At 38.4% G+C, this 14,575-nt stretch overlaps 5 protein-coding genes across 9 annotated transcripts; 3 read left to right on the forward strand and 2 right to left on the reverse strand.

Moving 5' to 3' along the window:
* Positions 1-156: 156 nt before the first annotated feature.
* On the reverse strand, positions 157-2,383 carry Idh3a (isocitrate dehydrogenase [NAD] subunit alpha, mitochondrial). 2 transcript variants are annotated; one of them, XM_081989025.1, is made up of 6 exons: positions 2,225-2,383; positions 1,647-1,867; positions 1,252-1,593; positions 943-1,192; positions 723-885; positions 157-669 (listed from the first exon to the last, which is right to left on the reverse strand). In XM_081989025.1, exons 1-6 carry the CDS (start codon positions 2,249-2,251, stop codon positions 608-610), a joined length of 1,065 nt encoding a protein of 354 aa, XP_081845151.1. In that variant the 5' UTR covers positions 2,252-2,383; the 3' UTR covers positions 157-607. The 2 variants fall into 2 exon arrangements, with proteins under 2 accessions (XP_081845151.1, XP_081845150.1); XM_081989024.1 differs by lacking the exon at positions 2,225-2,383 and adding an exon at positions 2,027-2,189.
* A 256-nt stretch (positions 2,384-2,639) lies between these two features.
* On the forward strand, positions 2,640-4,405 carry Tango4 (transport and golgi organization 4). Its single transcript, XM_081989014.1, has 5 exons — positions 2,640-2,876; positions 2,934-3,613; positions 3,676-3,844; positions 3,901-4,079; positions 4,134-4,405. The coding sequence occupies exons 1-5, from the start codon at positions 2,758-2,760 to the stop codon at positions 4,346-4,348; spliced, it is 1,362 nt and encodes a 453-aa protein (XP_081845140.1). The 5' UTR covers positions 2,640-2,757; the 3' UTR covers positions 4,349-4,405.
* A 238-nt stretch (positions 4,406-4,643) lies between these two features.
* Positions 4,644-9,416, forward strand: ZnT77C (Zinc transporter 77C). 4 transcript variants are annotated; one of them, XM_081989022.1, is made up of 5 exons: positions 5,714-5,872; positions 6,688-6,930; positions 7,896-8,505; positions 8,555-8,929; positions 8,992-9,416. In XM_081989022.1, the coding sequence occupies exons 2-5, from the start codon at positions 6,742-6,744 to the stop codon at positions 9,249-9,251; spliced, it is 1,434 nt and encodes a 477-aa protein (XP_081845148.1). In that variant the 5' UTR covers positions 5,714-5,872; positions 6,688-6,741; the 3' UTR covers positions 9,252-9,416. The 4 variants fall into 4 exon arrangements, with proteins under 4 accessions (XP_081845144.1, XP_081845148.1, XP_081845146.1 ...); XM_081989018.1 differs by lacking the exon at positions 5,714-5,872 and adding an exon at positions 4,644-4,772 and having other exon boundaries at positions 8,555-9,175; XM_081989020.1 differs by having other exon boundaries at positions 5,727-5,872; positions 6,732-6,930; positions 8,555-9,175.
* A 225-nt stretch (positions 9,417-9,641) lies between these two features.
* betaggt-I (geranylgeranyl transferase type-1 subunit beta) lies at positions 9,642-11,171 on the forward strand. Its single transcript, XM_081989026.1, has 5 exons — positions 9,642-9,956; positions 10,012-10,298; positions 10,363-10,526; positions 10,578-10,895; positions 10,950-11,171. Exons 1-5 carry the CDS (start codon positions 9,847-9,849, stop codon positions 11,100-11,102), a joined length of 1,032 nt encoding a protein of 343 aa, XP_081845152.1. The 5' UTR covers positions 9,642-9,846; the 3' UTR covers positions 11,103-11,171.
* On the reverse strand, positions 11,160-14,571 carry LOC145735203 (uncharacterized). The gene is made up of 12 exons (XM_081989012.1): positions 14,233-14,571; positions 13,993-14,125; positions 13,666-13,762; positions 13,517-13,604; positions 13,136-13,462; positions 12,928-13,079; positions 12,609-12,767; positions 12,448-12,558; positions 12,272-12,396; positions 11,990-12,215; positions 11,748-11,935; positions 11,160-11,692 (listed from the first exon to the last, which is right to left on the reverse strand). The coding sequence occupies exons 1-12, from the start codon at positions 14,376-14,378 to the stop codon at positions 11,504-11,506; spliced, it is 1,941 nt and encodes a 646-aa protein (XP_081845138.1). The 5' UTR covers positions 14,379-14,571; the 3' UTR covers positions 11,160-11,503.
* Positions 14,572-14,575: the final 4 nt, after the last annotated feature.

Below are 14,575 nucleotides of genomic sequence, written 5' to 3' on the forward strand. Positions count from 1 at the left end.
GTATGTATGGTTTTTACTTTACACAAAGTTTGGGATATGTATACAATATACAAGTAAAACAGTGTAAAGGGAGTTAATAAGCAGTTTTATTAGCAAAGTTGCCAGACTAAAAAGGCCAAATTGAGAGAACAAAAAAGGTTGCCAAAGATAAAACCGTTTTATTGTACTTCAATAATTTATTTATTTACGAACAATAAATCAGAAAATAACTTAAAAATCACACGCGTAAAAATTGAAGAGCATTTTCAAACAATACTGAAAAAAATTCGGTTCGGACAAGCTATGTAATGGCGGACGACACAATGACAATTATTATTATTATATCAATGCCTGTTAATAAATATTACAATAATTATTGAATATTTACTATCAAAGTTTGAGATTTGTGTATGCGCAGAAAAGACTATACACAACAAATGAGCGAAAAAAAAAAACAATTAAAAAATAAATAATAGAATCTAATGGTAAAGAGGTTTCTTTTTGGCTTAAGTGGTAAGAGCAGCCAGGGTTATTCGCCCCCTTAATTAACCGGAGCCACCCCTCTGACGACCTTGAACCTTATTGCTTTACGTGATAACCTAAAAGGGCGGCAATTCCGCAAATTGTCCTAAACTTTGCTGCAAATTTCCTTAGTAAACTCTGAACATTTAGCTTTGCCACCCAAGTCACCTACATAGAAAAAAAAACAGTGAATTGGCATTTTGAGAACCCTAATAGCTCACCAGTCAAATATTTTGCTTCTTTTATAGTTTGGAAGCAAGCATTCTCAATTCTGTCGGCGTAAAGGGTCAATTGCATATACCTGAGCATCATTACCGCGGATAGTAACAAAGCTGTAGGATTGGCTTTGTCCTGTCCAGCAATATCAGGGGCAGTACCATGAACCTATAGAAACCACACTCATTAAGTGTCAAGTTTGTAGAACATTTGAACAAAACTCACAGACTCAAATAGGGCACCATTAAGCCCAATATTGCCAGAAGGTGTTAGACCCAAACCACCCACCAGTCCAGCACACATGTCAGACAAAATGTCACCATACAAATTAGGCATTACCAACACATCGTACTTTGAAGGGTCCTGAACCATATTTAGACACACTGTGTCCAAGTATCTTTCTTCAAACTTGACTTCAGGATATTTTTTAGCCATATCGCGACAGCACCGTAAAAACAACCCATCAGACATTCTCCTGTAAAACCCCTAATTAGACACTCCCTAACCAAATTATTGTTCAACCATATAACTAACATAATATTAGCTTTGTGTACTGCAGTGACTTTATGCCTGTTGTTGTCTTTGGCATATTGAAAAGCAAACTCTGCCACTCTCCTGGAAGCATCTTCAGTGATAAGCTTGATACTCTGCACAACTCCATCAACAATTTCATGCTCAATTCCAGAGTATTCACCCTCCGTGTTTTCTCTAATAGTCACCACGTCAACGTCGTCATACAGTGTTTTATAACCTTCCAAACTGCGACAAGGGCGCACATTGGCATACAAATTGAACTCTTTCCTTAAGGCTAAATTGAGAGATCTGTGTCCTTTGCCCACTGGGGTCATAAGGGGCCCTTTCAGACCTACTTTGTTTCTACAAAGGATTACTTTCTATCATTAGATCCTTTACACAGAATAAATGAATACCTGTTGACTGAATCAATGGCTGCTTGGGGGATGCCAAACTTGCCATCAGGACCTCTAACAGGGGTAACATCCACACTCTCCCACTCAATAGGAACATTGGCAGCAGCAAATATTTGCTGAACTGCCGCCGATATTTCAGGTCCGATACCGTCACCAGGGATTAGGGTACATTTTTTGACCTCCCCACTGTACAAGCGGGTGCCAAGGGGTTTGTTTGCCACCTAAAAGCAACCTTAAAGTAACGCGACAATTTCAAAGAAAGGTCAATTTATAAGTTTGGTTAACATGGGGGAGCATTAAAGGATTTTGGTCACTCCTTTCACAGACATGTGACATAACCTAGAAAAACTTTACTGGTCTTTGGGTTATATAACACTTACGACTCTGACGTTGTCCGGGGCGCCCTTGACCGGGGTTCTAGCAAGAAACTTAACCAAACCGTTTAAAAGTTCCCTGAAATTTTTAGCACCAAAAAAACCGGACATTTCGCACAATTTTAGGGAAAGGACAGGAACGCGTTAGGACAGGGCGACAGCTGGATCGACAACGTAAAACTTAACTCAACGGGACCTACTTACGATTTTCCTGAAAAACTGGGATGCCATTCTATCTGCTTTTCGGCTTAATTTAAATGACCAAGGACCCCTTTTCTAGGTTTTTGGGTTTTGGCACCCTACTTGAGGTTGTTTAAAAGGTGACAAGTTGACAAGTGCCCTAGCTGCTTATTGCGCAAGCGCTCTTTACCAATTTAGGATTGCGTGTAGAAAATAGCAGCTAACTCGAGTTGCTTAAGCGCTTAACTCCTTACAGAAGTGGGCAATATTTTAGCTAATACCTTGTTTGTTCATTCTGAAACCTTATAAAAGAACATTATACTAATTTAAAAAAAAAGTAAAATTAATGACAAAATAACTTGTTGTATTATGAAAATAATACCAATAATTTTATTTCTTAACAAGCAGAGCGCCTTTGCTGTAGCAAATATTCTCAGTAGTGTCATGAGTTTGACAACTGACAAAAACTAAGGTTATGTGTTAAGTTTGTGTTTTCCCTACAAAATAGTGAAAAACATTGAATTTCCTGTTTAAAGAGGTTTAAAACAAGCCTAAAAATGACGACCGAAGACGTGCAAAGACACTCCGTACATACCTTAGTGTTTAGATCGCTGAAACGTTCTCACGACATGTTTCTAGCCAACCAGGGGATGCTACCCCCAGTGGATGAAAAGGCGTAAGTTCTTCCTTATTTTACACCTTGAACTAGTCTTAAGTACGCTCAAACTTGTAGGGAGAAACTGCGACGGGCTATTAAAGCACGAGACTTCTATGGTTTAGTGTTTGATGATGTTAAAAAAATGCAAGCTATGAAAAATTTAAGGGAAGCTGAAGCAGGCCCAAATCCACCACCGCCAGGCACTGATGCTGATAATACTGCTAGTGAAAGTGCTGTAGTACCATACACTGACACTAGCTTGGTCACAAGAAACCAACAAAACAACCAAAACCAGTTGGCTAATATTATTAAAAAGGCACCAACCATGCCAAAACCTAAATGGCACCCACCTTGGAAATTGTATAGGGTAATCGCGGGTCACTTGGGTTGGGTGCGTTGCGTGGCAGTAGAGCCTGGTAATGAGTGGTTTGCCACAGGGGCAGCAGATAGAATTATCAAAATTTGGGATTTGGCTTCTGGACAATTAAAAGTTTCATTAACTGGTCATGTTAGTACTGTGCGTGGCTTGGCAATCAGTGCCAGACATCCATACTTGTTCAGTTGTGGGGAAGATCGTCAAGTTAAATGTTGGGACTTGGAGTACAATAAAGTGATTAGGCACTATCATGGACATTTGTCTGCTGTGTACTCATTGGCATTGCATCCAACTATTGATGTATTGCTTAGTGCTGGTAGAGACTCCACCGCCCGCGTATGGGATATGAGAACAAAAGCTAATATTCACACTTTAACTGGTTAGTGACACTGTGAACTAGATTCTTAGAGGTGGTTAATAAATGGGTTGGTGTTTTGACAGGTCACACACATACAGTGGCAAAGGTAATAACCCAAGCATCAGAACCTCAAGTTATAACTGGGTCACATGACACTACCATAAGGCTGTGGGACTTGGCAGCAGGAAAATCCATTTGCACCTTGACTAACCACAAAAAAAGTGTCAGGGATTTAGTTTTTCATCCAACATTGTAAGTTATATCTTTACAAGATTTAATGGGGGGTGTTTGACATTTGGTAATTACAGGAATATGTTTGCATCTGGTTCCCCAGACAATATAAAACAGTGGAAATGTCCTGATGGAAAGTTTATACAGAACTTGTCTGGACATAATGCTATCATTAACTGTCTGGCAGTTAATGCTGAAAGTGTGCTAGTTTCAGGAGGTGATAATGGTACAATGCACTTTTGGGATTGGAGGACAGGTATGTGTGCACCACACTAATTTGGACAGTTTCTAATGTATTTGTGGGTTTTAGGCTATAACTTCCAGCGGTTACAAGCACCTGTACAACCTGGGTCAATGGACAGTGAAGCGGGAATTTTCTCCATGATTTTCGACAACTCTGGATCGCGTCTGATCACCACCGAAGCAGATAAAACTATTAAAATTTACAAAGAAGATGACACAGCTACTGAGGAAACTCATCCCATTAACTGGAAACCGGACATAATCAAACGACGAAAATTCTAAAAGTGTCGATTGTTAAGTTCAGACAAAACAAAAATACAACCATACAACACTTTTTAATAGTGATTTTTTCGTTTAGACCTCATAAATTATTTATTGTGGGAATAGTACTAATTCACCATCTAACAAATCTAGGCAGTTGTGCTGAAAATAATTTTGGAATCCAAATCAAACCTTGCGCTACGGCCATGACAACCAAATGGGGAGTCGGTTAATAATAAAACTACAGCCAGAAAGAAGTGGCATGGACCGCTCCGACCCGCAAATTCGTTTACAAACAAATCAGTAAGCCGATTAGTTGAAGAGTGAGAGGTGCGTTCCTGCTGGCTTTCTGTTGATTAGCATGTGCTCATCGTAATTCATCTTCATATTTTTTTTTTGTAGATTATTTCTCTATGTAGGTCTTGGCAGCGTGTAGAAGATAAAGGTGAGTTTCACGGCGTCACTTTTACTTCTTTTGCACTTAAATGCAGTAAAGTAGGATGATAACATTTTACGAACAACTTATTGAATAATAGGCAATAAATCTAAACCAAATAAGCTTAATTACTTCCTCATTTAATAAAAACTTAGAAGGACCGTAGAACAATAATAATAACTCCAAGGATATTTCAGATCCATGTATAATTTGTTACTTATTACCCTGGCTAACAATCAAAGTGAGATATGAAGATGTGATGGACCGAATAAATACACACACGGGAAAAACTTTCTCTGCGTGAGTCGTCGCTGCTAAACAGAGTGAAAACTTTTCCCGGCCTACGGAATATTAGTTAGCTGCCCACGTTCATTTTTTGGTTGTAAACAGTTTATGGTAATTGGCGGGCAATGGCCCATACTATCATGCCAAAAATCGTCCCCGCAGAGTTCGGGTCGTTGGTATCATACCGGTTCTTTGCACCTCAGATTAACAATATTGTTCCCCAAGCCCCTTTCTTGAACACATCCCTCAGTATATCAAAACAAAATTCCTAATAAACTCATTTAAGTGATGTCACGCATTAAAATCTAATAATTTATTTAAATTTCATTGTTGGGTGCCTAATAATCATTTGCATCAGGAACCTAAAAATTCGCCTGGTCATCTCCGGATGAAAACTAACTTTAAGAAAAAAAACAAGATATTTTTCGCGGTTGAACCAGTAAAAACGAGTCAAATTCGAATTATTCACGTGTTATCGTTGGCCTAGTTTTGTATAAAACCGTACAAAACCAACAATTAGCTGCAACAATTTCGCAGTAGTACTATTATATAAGATAAATTCATTATTAGCTTATATTTGACAATTAAAAAGGTCGTCAACAACAGTAAAATATTCACGTACTTGAAGAAGTCTGTAACAATGCCAGTGACACACATTTTATTACTAAGCCTTTTTTCCACACAGCACCACCACAAACACGTTAAACCTTTCGTTTATCTTTCTTTAAGTATATAAACAATATAAGACGAGAATAATAGGGGCGATTTCGATCTTTCAGTTGTTATTTAGTATCAGAAGTTGTGCAGTAAAGCATTTTTGTTTGGTAAGTATTGCTTTACCAGCAACTTTATTGTACATGCAGGTTGAATGATACAAAAATGAGTCTGTGTAATTAGATAAATGAAAATTTCCGGTCAATTTCCTTTTAGCGGCAACAAATGCTTTGATAGGTATAACAAACAGTAATTGCTTGATTAGACCCACAGTGAACTTGATATGTATTGGTAAGGACTGGGCTATCCAAATGTACAACTAAAAAGTTCTCAAAAAATACAAATAAAGTGCAGTGTTTGTAGTTTGTGATTAGTCAAGAAAAAGCAGCAAACTAAAAGGTTTCTGACCAATCACAAACTACCTACTCTTCTGTGATGTGGGCTTTAACGCTCATAATACAAAAACTTCATATTTTTTTAGTTACCTTGCAGCGATTTGGAATGTATTCTGTGTGATATTTTTAGAAATATATGCGTACTTATTGATTTCGAGATATCAAATTTAAGTCTTTAAATTTTTTGCTTTGCACAAATTACCACAAAAAACTACGCTTTAAAAAGCAATTTACTGTATATTCAAACAGTATTGTAACTACCTAGATAATATGACTAATGAGCGGTTATCAGGCAGTCCCAGACGGAAACATATTTAAATACCTCCTCTATAAGCATAAACACAATTTTGAAAATACTTGAGTTAGTTTAGATGATTAGGTCAACAATGGGCCCCAATAAATACCAATTTTAGACCCATCTAGATAACGTTTGTTAAGATTGAGCTACAGTATCTGAATAAGGTAACTAAAAACGATAAGCAGCTAATTTTTGATTACAAAACGCCAAACATTGATTAGTCTCATTACAGGCTGGGCCAACAATTCATTGTTTACAACCATATTCGGTGTGCAGAGGCTCCAGCATGCCTGTCAAGGATTTTTTCCGGAAACTCCAACCGGTTCAACTGTACGTAGTGCTGACATTGACGGTGCTCTTTTTCATCGTCGAACTGATTGTCAGTCACCTTACGCACGCACTAACATTGCTGATGGACTCTTACCACATGCTGTGCAACATTTTGGCTTTAGTCGGGTGTATCACCACCATCAAGGTAAGTCATACTACGTGTGTATTCATGAAGTGATTTATTCATACACGTTTTGGACGTCCGGAAAACTGTAAGTCAACCAATGTCACGAATAAGGCCGACTATGAACTATTTTCCATTACTAATTGAAATTAATATCTCATTCCAACAGTCATGCGTGACATAGGTCAAGCCATTAATCGTTATATGGTTTGTCAAGTTTAAAATTGGTTAATCAAAGTTATCAGCCAAGTATGAAATTCTCATACTTTAGTGAGCCCTGCCATATCATTTACTAGCTGTCACGATTAAAATATTCAATTCAACACACAAACAAACATCCTAAAATGGTACTGGTAGTTCTGAATGACCAGTGGACAAAATATGATCTGTACTGTCCTTTTATGACCATAATCCCCTTGGGAACATTCGCCTAAATGTCCCCTACATGAATTATCATTACTTTCATAAAAGGATCGTTGAATAATATACTACTCTTATCAAACTACATCAGTGTCACAATTTATCATCAAAAATCTACTTTTGCAATACGTTTTAGCAATATTGTTTTAAAATGATCAACCTTATTAAGTTTTATGAAATCATTTAAATACCTTGCGCTATAGACGAATAATTTACCGGTTTTAATGTATGCAAGGCATTTACTTATCCAACATAAGAACCCAACGCAATGAAAGCGAAATTCTCATCCTTATGATTAAGTGGAACGTATACAATCAGCCGTAAAATTGTCCCTGTTAAAATAATTTCCACGTCCCTGTTTAAAAACGTATAGAATATATTTACGGGATAACCTCAGAAAAAAACAATGAACGTGATTGTTAATTATATCAGACCAAAATTAGCATGTTTGCAGCGTTCGTCTTTTACCAAACCTCATTATACATACACAAACAGTGTTACGTGTTTTTAGTATTACGAGATCAGTCCTTGGGTACAACCATCATTACCATACATTTTTGTTACAGTATGAAAATGTTGCACCACAACAAAACGAAAACTCTCCTGCCGAAGAGCTGACCCTTAAAACTGAATGTCAGGACCAGAAAGGCAAAAAACAAAATCAAACCCGGACTAGACAGGAGAGAAAACTGAAAAACACATTCGGTTGGACAAGAATCGACGTGGTCACCATGCTGATTTGCTGCGTCTTTCTCGCCTCCCTTTGCTTCTCCATTTACGTGGAGGCCCTCCAAACTCTAGTCCATATCGACCATCAAGATGCCATGCATCAGCCAGTGTCGGTACTGTGTATTGGGGCTGCAGGTCTCCTCCTCAATGGTTTGTGTTATCTCCTCATCGGTGGATTCACCTTTCATCAAGGCAGTTTTCTTTACGTTACCGAAAGTGGTGATGTGGTGCTAAACAAAGTTGTTGTAAACGGCAAAAGCAAACAGATCATCCCATCCAGAAAACGTCAAGGTTTATGGGAGATGACCCGAGACGTATTCGGAGCCCTTATGGTTATTGTCTGTTCACTGACTGTGATTTTCATTGAACCCAGTTTGGCCAAATTTGTGGATCCTGCTATTGCTCTGGTTTCTTCAACAGCCATCATGTTTCTCAGCTATCCTTATAGTAAGTTCGTATATCCAATGCAGAATTTTTTAATTGAACAGTATTCCAGTTAAGGAAAGTTGCATGATTCTATTGCAAACCATCCCGGACACTATTAACATAGATGTAATGAAAGAAAACTTGATGGGACACTTTCCGGACATTAAAAACGTCCACGACTTTCATATTTGGCAGCTGACCGCATCCAAAGTAATTTCCACAGTTCATTTAATTTTCGAAAATCCCAAAGTCTACGACGGTATAGCCGAACAAATAAAGGAGTTTTTTCTGGAGAATGGTGTCACGCAGGTGACTATTCAGCCGGAATTTTTCCAGCCCAACTCCAGCCTGGAAAGTTTGACTTCGTCAAAGTTACCACGCGAGTGTTTGATGGCTTGTCAGGGTGAACTTTGTAAAGTAAATCATTGCTGTCCTTATGACGTAAGTTCTATGACCAACTTTTTAGCCATAACAATCTTTATCAATGGTTTTTACAGGATCCACCAGAAAGCAAGCTTAAATCCGCTACCATGGAGATTATGAGCGTGATAGAGGATAAAGAAGGCACTCCCACGCTCAAAGCTGTCAGAATCATAGATTCTGAGTTTAGGACGTCATCTCTTAAAGGTTCTCTGAGCTCGTACAGTCTTGCTAGCGAAGACAGCAAAACGAGTAGTGATGCAATGATGAAAACGGCTGTTATTAAGGAGGAAATTGACGTAAAGGAAAAAGCGCAACCTGTACCAGAATCATTGACTAAAGACTGATTTATCTAGAAGCCGGATAATTAGTTTTTTTAATGTTCATAAAAAAAGGGTGTCATATTAACGCCCAAAGAATTCGACGAGAGATATGATGATATCTGTGATTTTATTCTTAAGCCGATTTTACTAATATTTTAATTAAGTAAAATAAATTACAAAGTATCTGTTGGTGGTATTTTATTCATTTCAAGTATATGATATAATGGGTGTGTATAATCTTAAACTGTTTGAACAAAACGTTTGACCATTTCGGTAAGTACGGTAGAAAATATGCATGATGTGAATCTCGTTTGCTTGTCCTCCACTTGGTTTGTTGACGTTTTATTGTACTGTTTTCTGTCATATTCGAAAGTGATTGACATGTATCAAATGTCACAGATCTGACAGTTACACTTTATTTGATTTTGTTTTGAAATTGAAATATTTTAATTCAAATACACACCCACAGGTAAAATGTATTTATTTTACATTATCATTATATCCTAGTTTTGTTACTGAAAACTGCCGGTACGCACATTGAAGGTTTACTTCAATTTAGACAAAAGTACTCTGGGTGTGGTTCTTGTGTGACTCAACCAGTTCCTTAAAAATTTAAAGGATGGGCACCATTCCAACCCTAAATTTCGAAAGGGACTTGCACAGGAAGTACTTGAGCAGGTTTCTGAACCATTCGATACCATCCTTTCTAGCCAGTATGGAGACAAACAGGTAAAACACCCTTTTCATCTTCTGTCAGGATTCAGACCATTTGTACAATTTGCAGATCAGTGATAATGTTCTTTTGTGTTGCTGGTCTAGATGTGCTAAACGAAATCCATAATATACCTCAAGAACGCAAAAAACAAATGATTGATTGGCTGTATGGTCTTCAAGTTAACAATCCTGATGAACCTGTTAGTGGCTTCCAAGGGTCTACAACCCTTAATGTTTCTAGTAAGACTAAGACTCACTTACAATGGGGTCACATTGCCACCACTTATTCTTGTTTGCTGGCCTTGCTAATCCTAGGGGATGACTTGAGTCATGTCAATGGCAAAGAAATTATAAAGAGTAAGTTGGGTGTTGTATGACCTTTCAGGGTTTTACTGGGGAGTAAAATGTTAGGTTCACACAGGTTTGAAGGCCTTGCAACTGCCAGATGGGTCATTTAAAGGAGCCTTGGATGGTGCAGAGAATGACATGCGATTTGTCTTCTGTGCTGCTGCTATTTCATATATTTTGAATGATTGGAGTGGCATAGATGTGGATCGGATGGTGGACTTTATACTGAAAAGTGTGGTAAGTTAAGCAAACTTTAAAACTCCAGGTGGTTGATTTTTCATTGTTTAGTCATATGATGGTGGTATTGGGCAAGGTCCAGGCCTGGAAAGTCACTGTGGATCAACATTCTGTGCCATTGCTTCTTTAGCTCTAAGTAATAACTTGGACAAGTTGACTGGGGATCAGCTTAAGAGTCTTCGACGCTGGTTGTTGTTTAGGCTTGAAGTGGGGTTTAATGGTAGGCCTAACAAGCCTACAGACACTTGCTATTCTTTTTGGACAGGTGGGGCCCTTAAGATCCTCAATGCTTATCAGTTTATTGAAGCTGAAGAGAATCCTGCATTTGTTCTTATGACTCAAGATAAGTATGGAGGTTTTTCTAAATGGGTGAGTCTTCTAGTTTGGATGGAGAGTAGCTGATAAATTGTGAGTGGTTTTCAGGTTAATTCAGGACCGGATCCGATGCACACTTACTTTGGACTGGCCGGTTTAAGTCTGATGCGTTACGAAAACTTACAGGAAATGTTTCCCGCGTTGAATTGCACAAAAGACGTGCACGATCGTCTACTACTATTGCACAAACAATGGAGCTAGTAGTTTTTCTTTTTTATATGGAAACGCACAAATATGAATGTGGAAAAAAAATTACGATTTAGAAAAGAATGCTCGTTTTATTTAACCCTTATCACTATACCAAGAGAATAAAATCACAGATATATTATTGTATCATATAACACAATTTTTAGAGGGGCGGGGGGACAGGTGAGGAACATACACTTCAATCAACATTTACCAGCAATATTATACACTAAAAACGTATATGTACAGGGTATTAAAATATAATGCAAAATGATGAAATGTTTGTGATTTCAGTAGATGCAAATAACGACCACAACTCGACAACACCGTAAATAAACGAATAAATGGCAACTTTGCAAAGAAAACCGCACTGTTGATGATAAAATAGAAACATGAGACTGTTTTCCTCCTACCTTTTAAGATGCTACGTCGATTTCTCGGGGCGAAGCCAAAGCAGGTGGAACCACCTGGGCTGGTAGAATGTTATGTGCCGGTGAGTTTCCCAGCGGTTGCATGACCCTGTTTTCCGCGTTTTCTCTAGCCTCGGTGGTGGCCTGCTTGATTGCTTCCTTGTACGGCCCCTTTTTCTTTTTGTTGTAGCGCACCTGTGTCCCATACAGGCTAGCCATATAACACATTAAACCAATCTAGTTGGCTTACCTTGAAATTGTCTAGGTAATGACTCAACTGATCACATTGCATTAAGCTGGATGTAGAAGAACCATACCAAGCAACGTGCGCTTGAGGGCCTTGGGCGTTACAGTTGGTGATGGTCAAAATTTTCCCTGGCCACCACGGAAAACCGTGAATTTTACCCCAGACCACATCACCCACCAACAACCGAACTCCTGCGGGACAATAATAGTTGTGCGCTAGTGTAACCAATAACAAAACAAAATTACCTTCAGCTCCGGGTGCACTGGACAGAGTTTGGGCATTGATTCGCAACATCAGGGGAGGATTTGGAGGTGGAAAATCCGGCACTAAGTCGCTGTGCTCGTCAGAACTTGACGTCGTGTCGTCTTGTGTTGTACATGACGTGTACGTGTTGTTCAGCCTTTTCAGGTTGATTGACAACTTTTGGGTCATGCACTGTTCTTTGGTATCGTCTTGAGTTGAGCTGCTTACCTACCAAAGCACCCAACATCAACATCATCAAAATCAAGCCTATCAAAACTTATTACTTCACCCTCTTTGTGTTTCCGATCCTTTTCATCTTTATGCTTTTTCTTGTGTTTTACTTTGTGTTTTCGTCTTCGAGGTACGGGCAACTCAAAAGGAGAAATCATGTATCGAGGCGAATTGTTGCCTACAAATTCACTTTCAAGATTAAGGACTTCATTTTTCGCAAAATTCTCACCTAATCCTTGTCTAGGCGACGCTGCCCCCACCATATACCGAGGACTAGAACCGCCTAGAGTGTATCGAGGCGAAGCCCCTGGACTAGGTAAATACCTCGGAGAAGCTCCACCTATACCTGATACATGTTACACCGCAAAAACTAAGAACAAAATCACTAACCTAGATAAAGGGGACTACCACCGAGTAGCACTTTACGCCTTGCTTCCTTCTTAGCTCGTTTCATCGCCTTACGAGCAGCTTTAGCATTAAGCAGCTTAACTGAGACTCCTTGCGCTGGTATACTGACGTTCTCTTCCGAATCATCGTCGGTGATATTGTCTGTTAATGGTTAATATTGCACATATCAGCGTAAACTAATTAGTTAACTAACGGTTCAAAAACCATCTAAGGTAGGCATTATCAATGTATTTTAAACCAAACAAGTATAAATACATAACAAAAATCCCTATAAACTAAAAAAGTAGTTAAAGGAAGTAACCTATTTGCGCCGGAATCTTTAGAACGGTCCCCTCTCCTTGAGGCCCATATGATATCTTAATGGTTCGCGTATTTGAGGCGGGATTTGCTAAAGTGGAACTTCCACTACTACCTGACTGGTCAGGTACATTATCTTCGCTGCTTTTTTTCTTCCTGCAATCTCGCTTTGAAGAACTCCCATAAAAAATCACAATGTTTTCTCTTCTGACCTGTTTCTCCTTGCAGCCCTTAACACTTGAGTCTGAGTGGGCTGCTGGAAAACCACATCCTTCTCAATAGGTGCTGGCTGTTTATTTTCGGAATGTACGTCGGAATGCTTTATAAACAAAGGATCTTCCTGGGGTTCACTCTCAGTTTTGACCAGTACTGGCTTTTTTATGGTGTCTGGATCCACCCAGTTGGGATTCTCCACCGTAGCCGGTTCCTTCTCTTCCATTTTTTCTTTTTTGCCCTTTTTGCTGTTGTCTTCTGATGGCGGCTCATCTTGGCTGTAGCCTCGGAGTTTCCGTTTTGCCGATAAGTAACTTTTAACCGACCTATTTAGAAATTAGTTTAAATGAGGTGGTGAATAAGCAAGTTACAGAACTTGCCTAGTTACAGGAGCATTGTTTGCACGTTTGTTTGCAGGTGGTGGACTAGAGGGTGTGTCTAGAGATTTCCGTTTTTTAGACACATTTTCTGTATCAAAAACATTGAAAATACTAATATAAAAAATTTAAACAAGTTTCTTGACTTCTACCTGAATTTTCATTGCAAATGCCTTTACATTTTGAACACAAAACCTGTCTGGGACGTAGTCTAACTGTCATTTTACTGTTTTTATATTTGTTTGGTGCCTATTACAAAAAAAAATAGTATCAGACCCTTTCTTGCATTTACATAAAATTAAATCTATGTTAATGTTAGTTAATGGTAAATTGTATAAAGTGCAAAGCAAAATCACAAAGTTTATGCTTTCTTTCTGTAGACCCTCTTAAAGTTACAGTCATACACTACAATTTTACCAAACTGATGGTGAATAATAGTTAAGCAGTTAAGAAAAAATTACAAACATGAGCACACAAACCTGTACTTTTTTCTTTTGTGCATTGGGGTCCAAATAGGCAAACCTCTGATTGACAGCATACAATGGATCATCATCTGGGTTTTTAGGTACATTAAATGCAGGATTTAAACTAGGAATTCCGCATGGCAAATTTCTGAAAGAATACTATAGTTTAGAAACTCAAAAATAAGTAGGTGAGGTTTTTAAAAGTGCAGTGTTATACTTGAGGTATTTTGACTAATTTTTAGGTGGTTGTCATACCTTTTGGTGGAGTCCAAAAGGACGCCTTTGAATATTCTAAGGCCGAATTCGTACGTGACAACTAAAATATCCGGCAGGGCCTCGTCGACGTGAACGGAAACGTTGGTTTTTTTCAACAAAGTTATATCCTCAATTTGGTCGGCCATATTTGTTTAACTATCTGGAAAATCTTTGGTGCTTAGGACTGCCCTGTATCCTTTGTCCAACTAAATTGGACCACTTGATCAAATTTACACTAAACGATTACTTCATTACAATAACGCAAAATACCACGATTTTACCCATAAAAATCAGTCAGAATTTGAATTTTTCAGAAAATAATAACTAAAAAGGAAAATAACCT

This window comes from Ips typographus, linkage group LG11 (assembly GCF_016097725.1).
Source record: "Ips typographus isolate SLU linkage group LG11, UJ_Ityp_2.0, whole genome shotgun sequence".
Lineage (NCBI taxonomy): Eukaryota > Metazoa > Arthropoda > Insecta > Coleoptera > Curculionidae > Ips > Ips typographus.

Coding starts and splice junctions, on each gene's coding strand:
- Idh3a (XM_081989024.1), bottom strand. CDS start 2,131: ATGTCCGGTTTTTTTGGTGCTAAAAATTTCAGGGAACTTTTAAACGGT. Junction 1,868..2,026: donor CCCCGGACAACGTCAGAGTC/GTAAGTGTTATA, acceptor GGTTGCTTTTAG/GTGGCAAACAAACCCCTTGG. Junction 1,193..1,251: donor GTACACAAAGCTAATATTAT/GTTAGTTATATG, acceptor GGGGTTTTACAG/GAGAATGTCTGATGGGTTGT.
- LOC145735203 (XM_081989012.1), bottom strand. CDS start 14,378: ATGGCCGACCAAATTGAGGATATAACTTTGTTGAAAAAAACCAACGTT. Junction 12,768..12,927: donor AAAGATTCCGGCGCAAATAG/GTTACTTCCTTT, acceptor AACCATTAACAG/ACAATATCACCGACGATGAT. Junction 12,216..12,271: donor GGAAACACAAAGAGGGTGAA/GTAATAAGTTTT, acceptor GTGCTTTGGTAG/GTAAGCAGCTCAACTCAAGA.
- ZnT77C (XM_081989022.1), top strand. CDS start 6,742: ATGCCTGTCAAGGATTTTTTCCGGAAACTCCAACCGGTTCAACTGTAC. Junction 8,506..8,554: donor GTTTCTCAGCTATCCTTATA/GTAAGTTCGTAT, acceptor ACAGTATTCCAG/TTAAGGAAAGTTGCATGATT. Junction 8,930..8,991: donor TTGCTGTCCTTATGACGTAA/GTTCTATGACCA, acceptor AGGATCCACCAG/AAAGCAAGCTTAAATCCGCT.
- betaggt-I (XM_081989026.1), top strand. CDS start 9,847: ATGGGCACCATTCCAACCCTAAATTTCGAAAGGGACTTGCACAGGAAG. Junction 9,957..10,011: donor GCCAGTATGGAGACAAACAG/GTAAAACACCCT, acceptor TACAATTTGCAG/ATCAGTGATAATGTTCTTTT. Junction 10,299..10,362: donor TGGCAAAGAAATTATAAAGA/GTAAGTTGGGTG, acceptor AGGTTCACACAG/GTTTGAAGGCCTTGCAACTG.
- Tango4 (XM_081989014.1), top strand. CDS start 2,758: ATGACGACCGAAGACGTGCAAAGACACTCCGTACATACCTTAGTGTTT. Junction 3,614..3,675: donor TAATATTCACACTTTAACTG/GTTAGTGACACT, acceptor GTGTTTTGACAG/GTCACACACATACAGTGGCA. Junction 4,080..4,133: donor CTTTTGGGATTGGAGGACAG/GTATGTGTGCAC, acceptor TGTGGGTTTTAG/GCTATAACTTCCAGCGGTTA.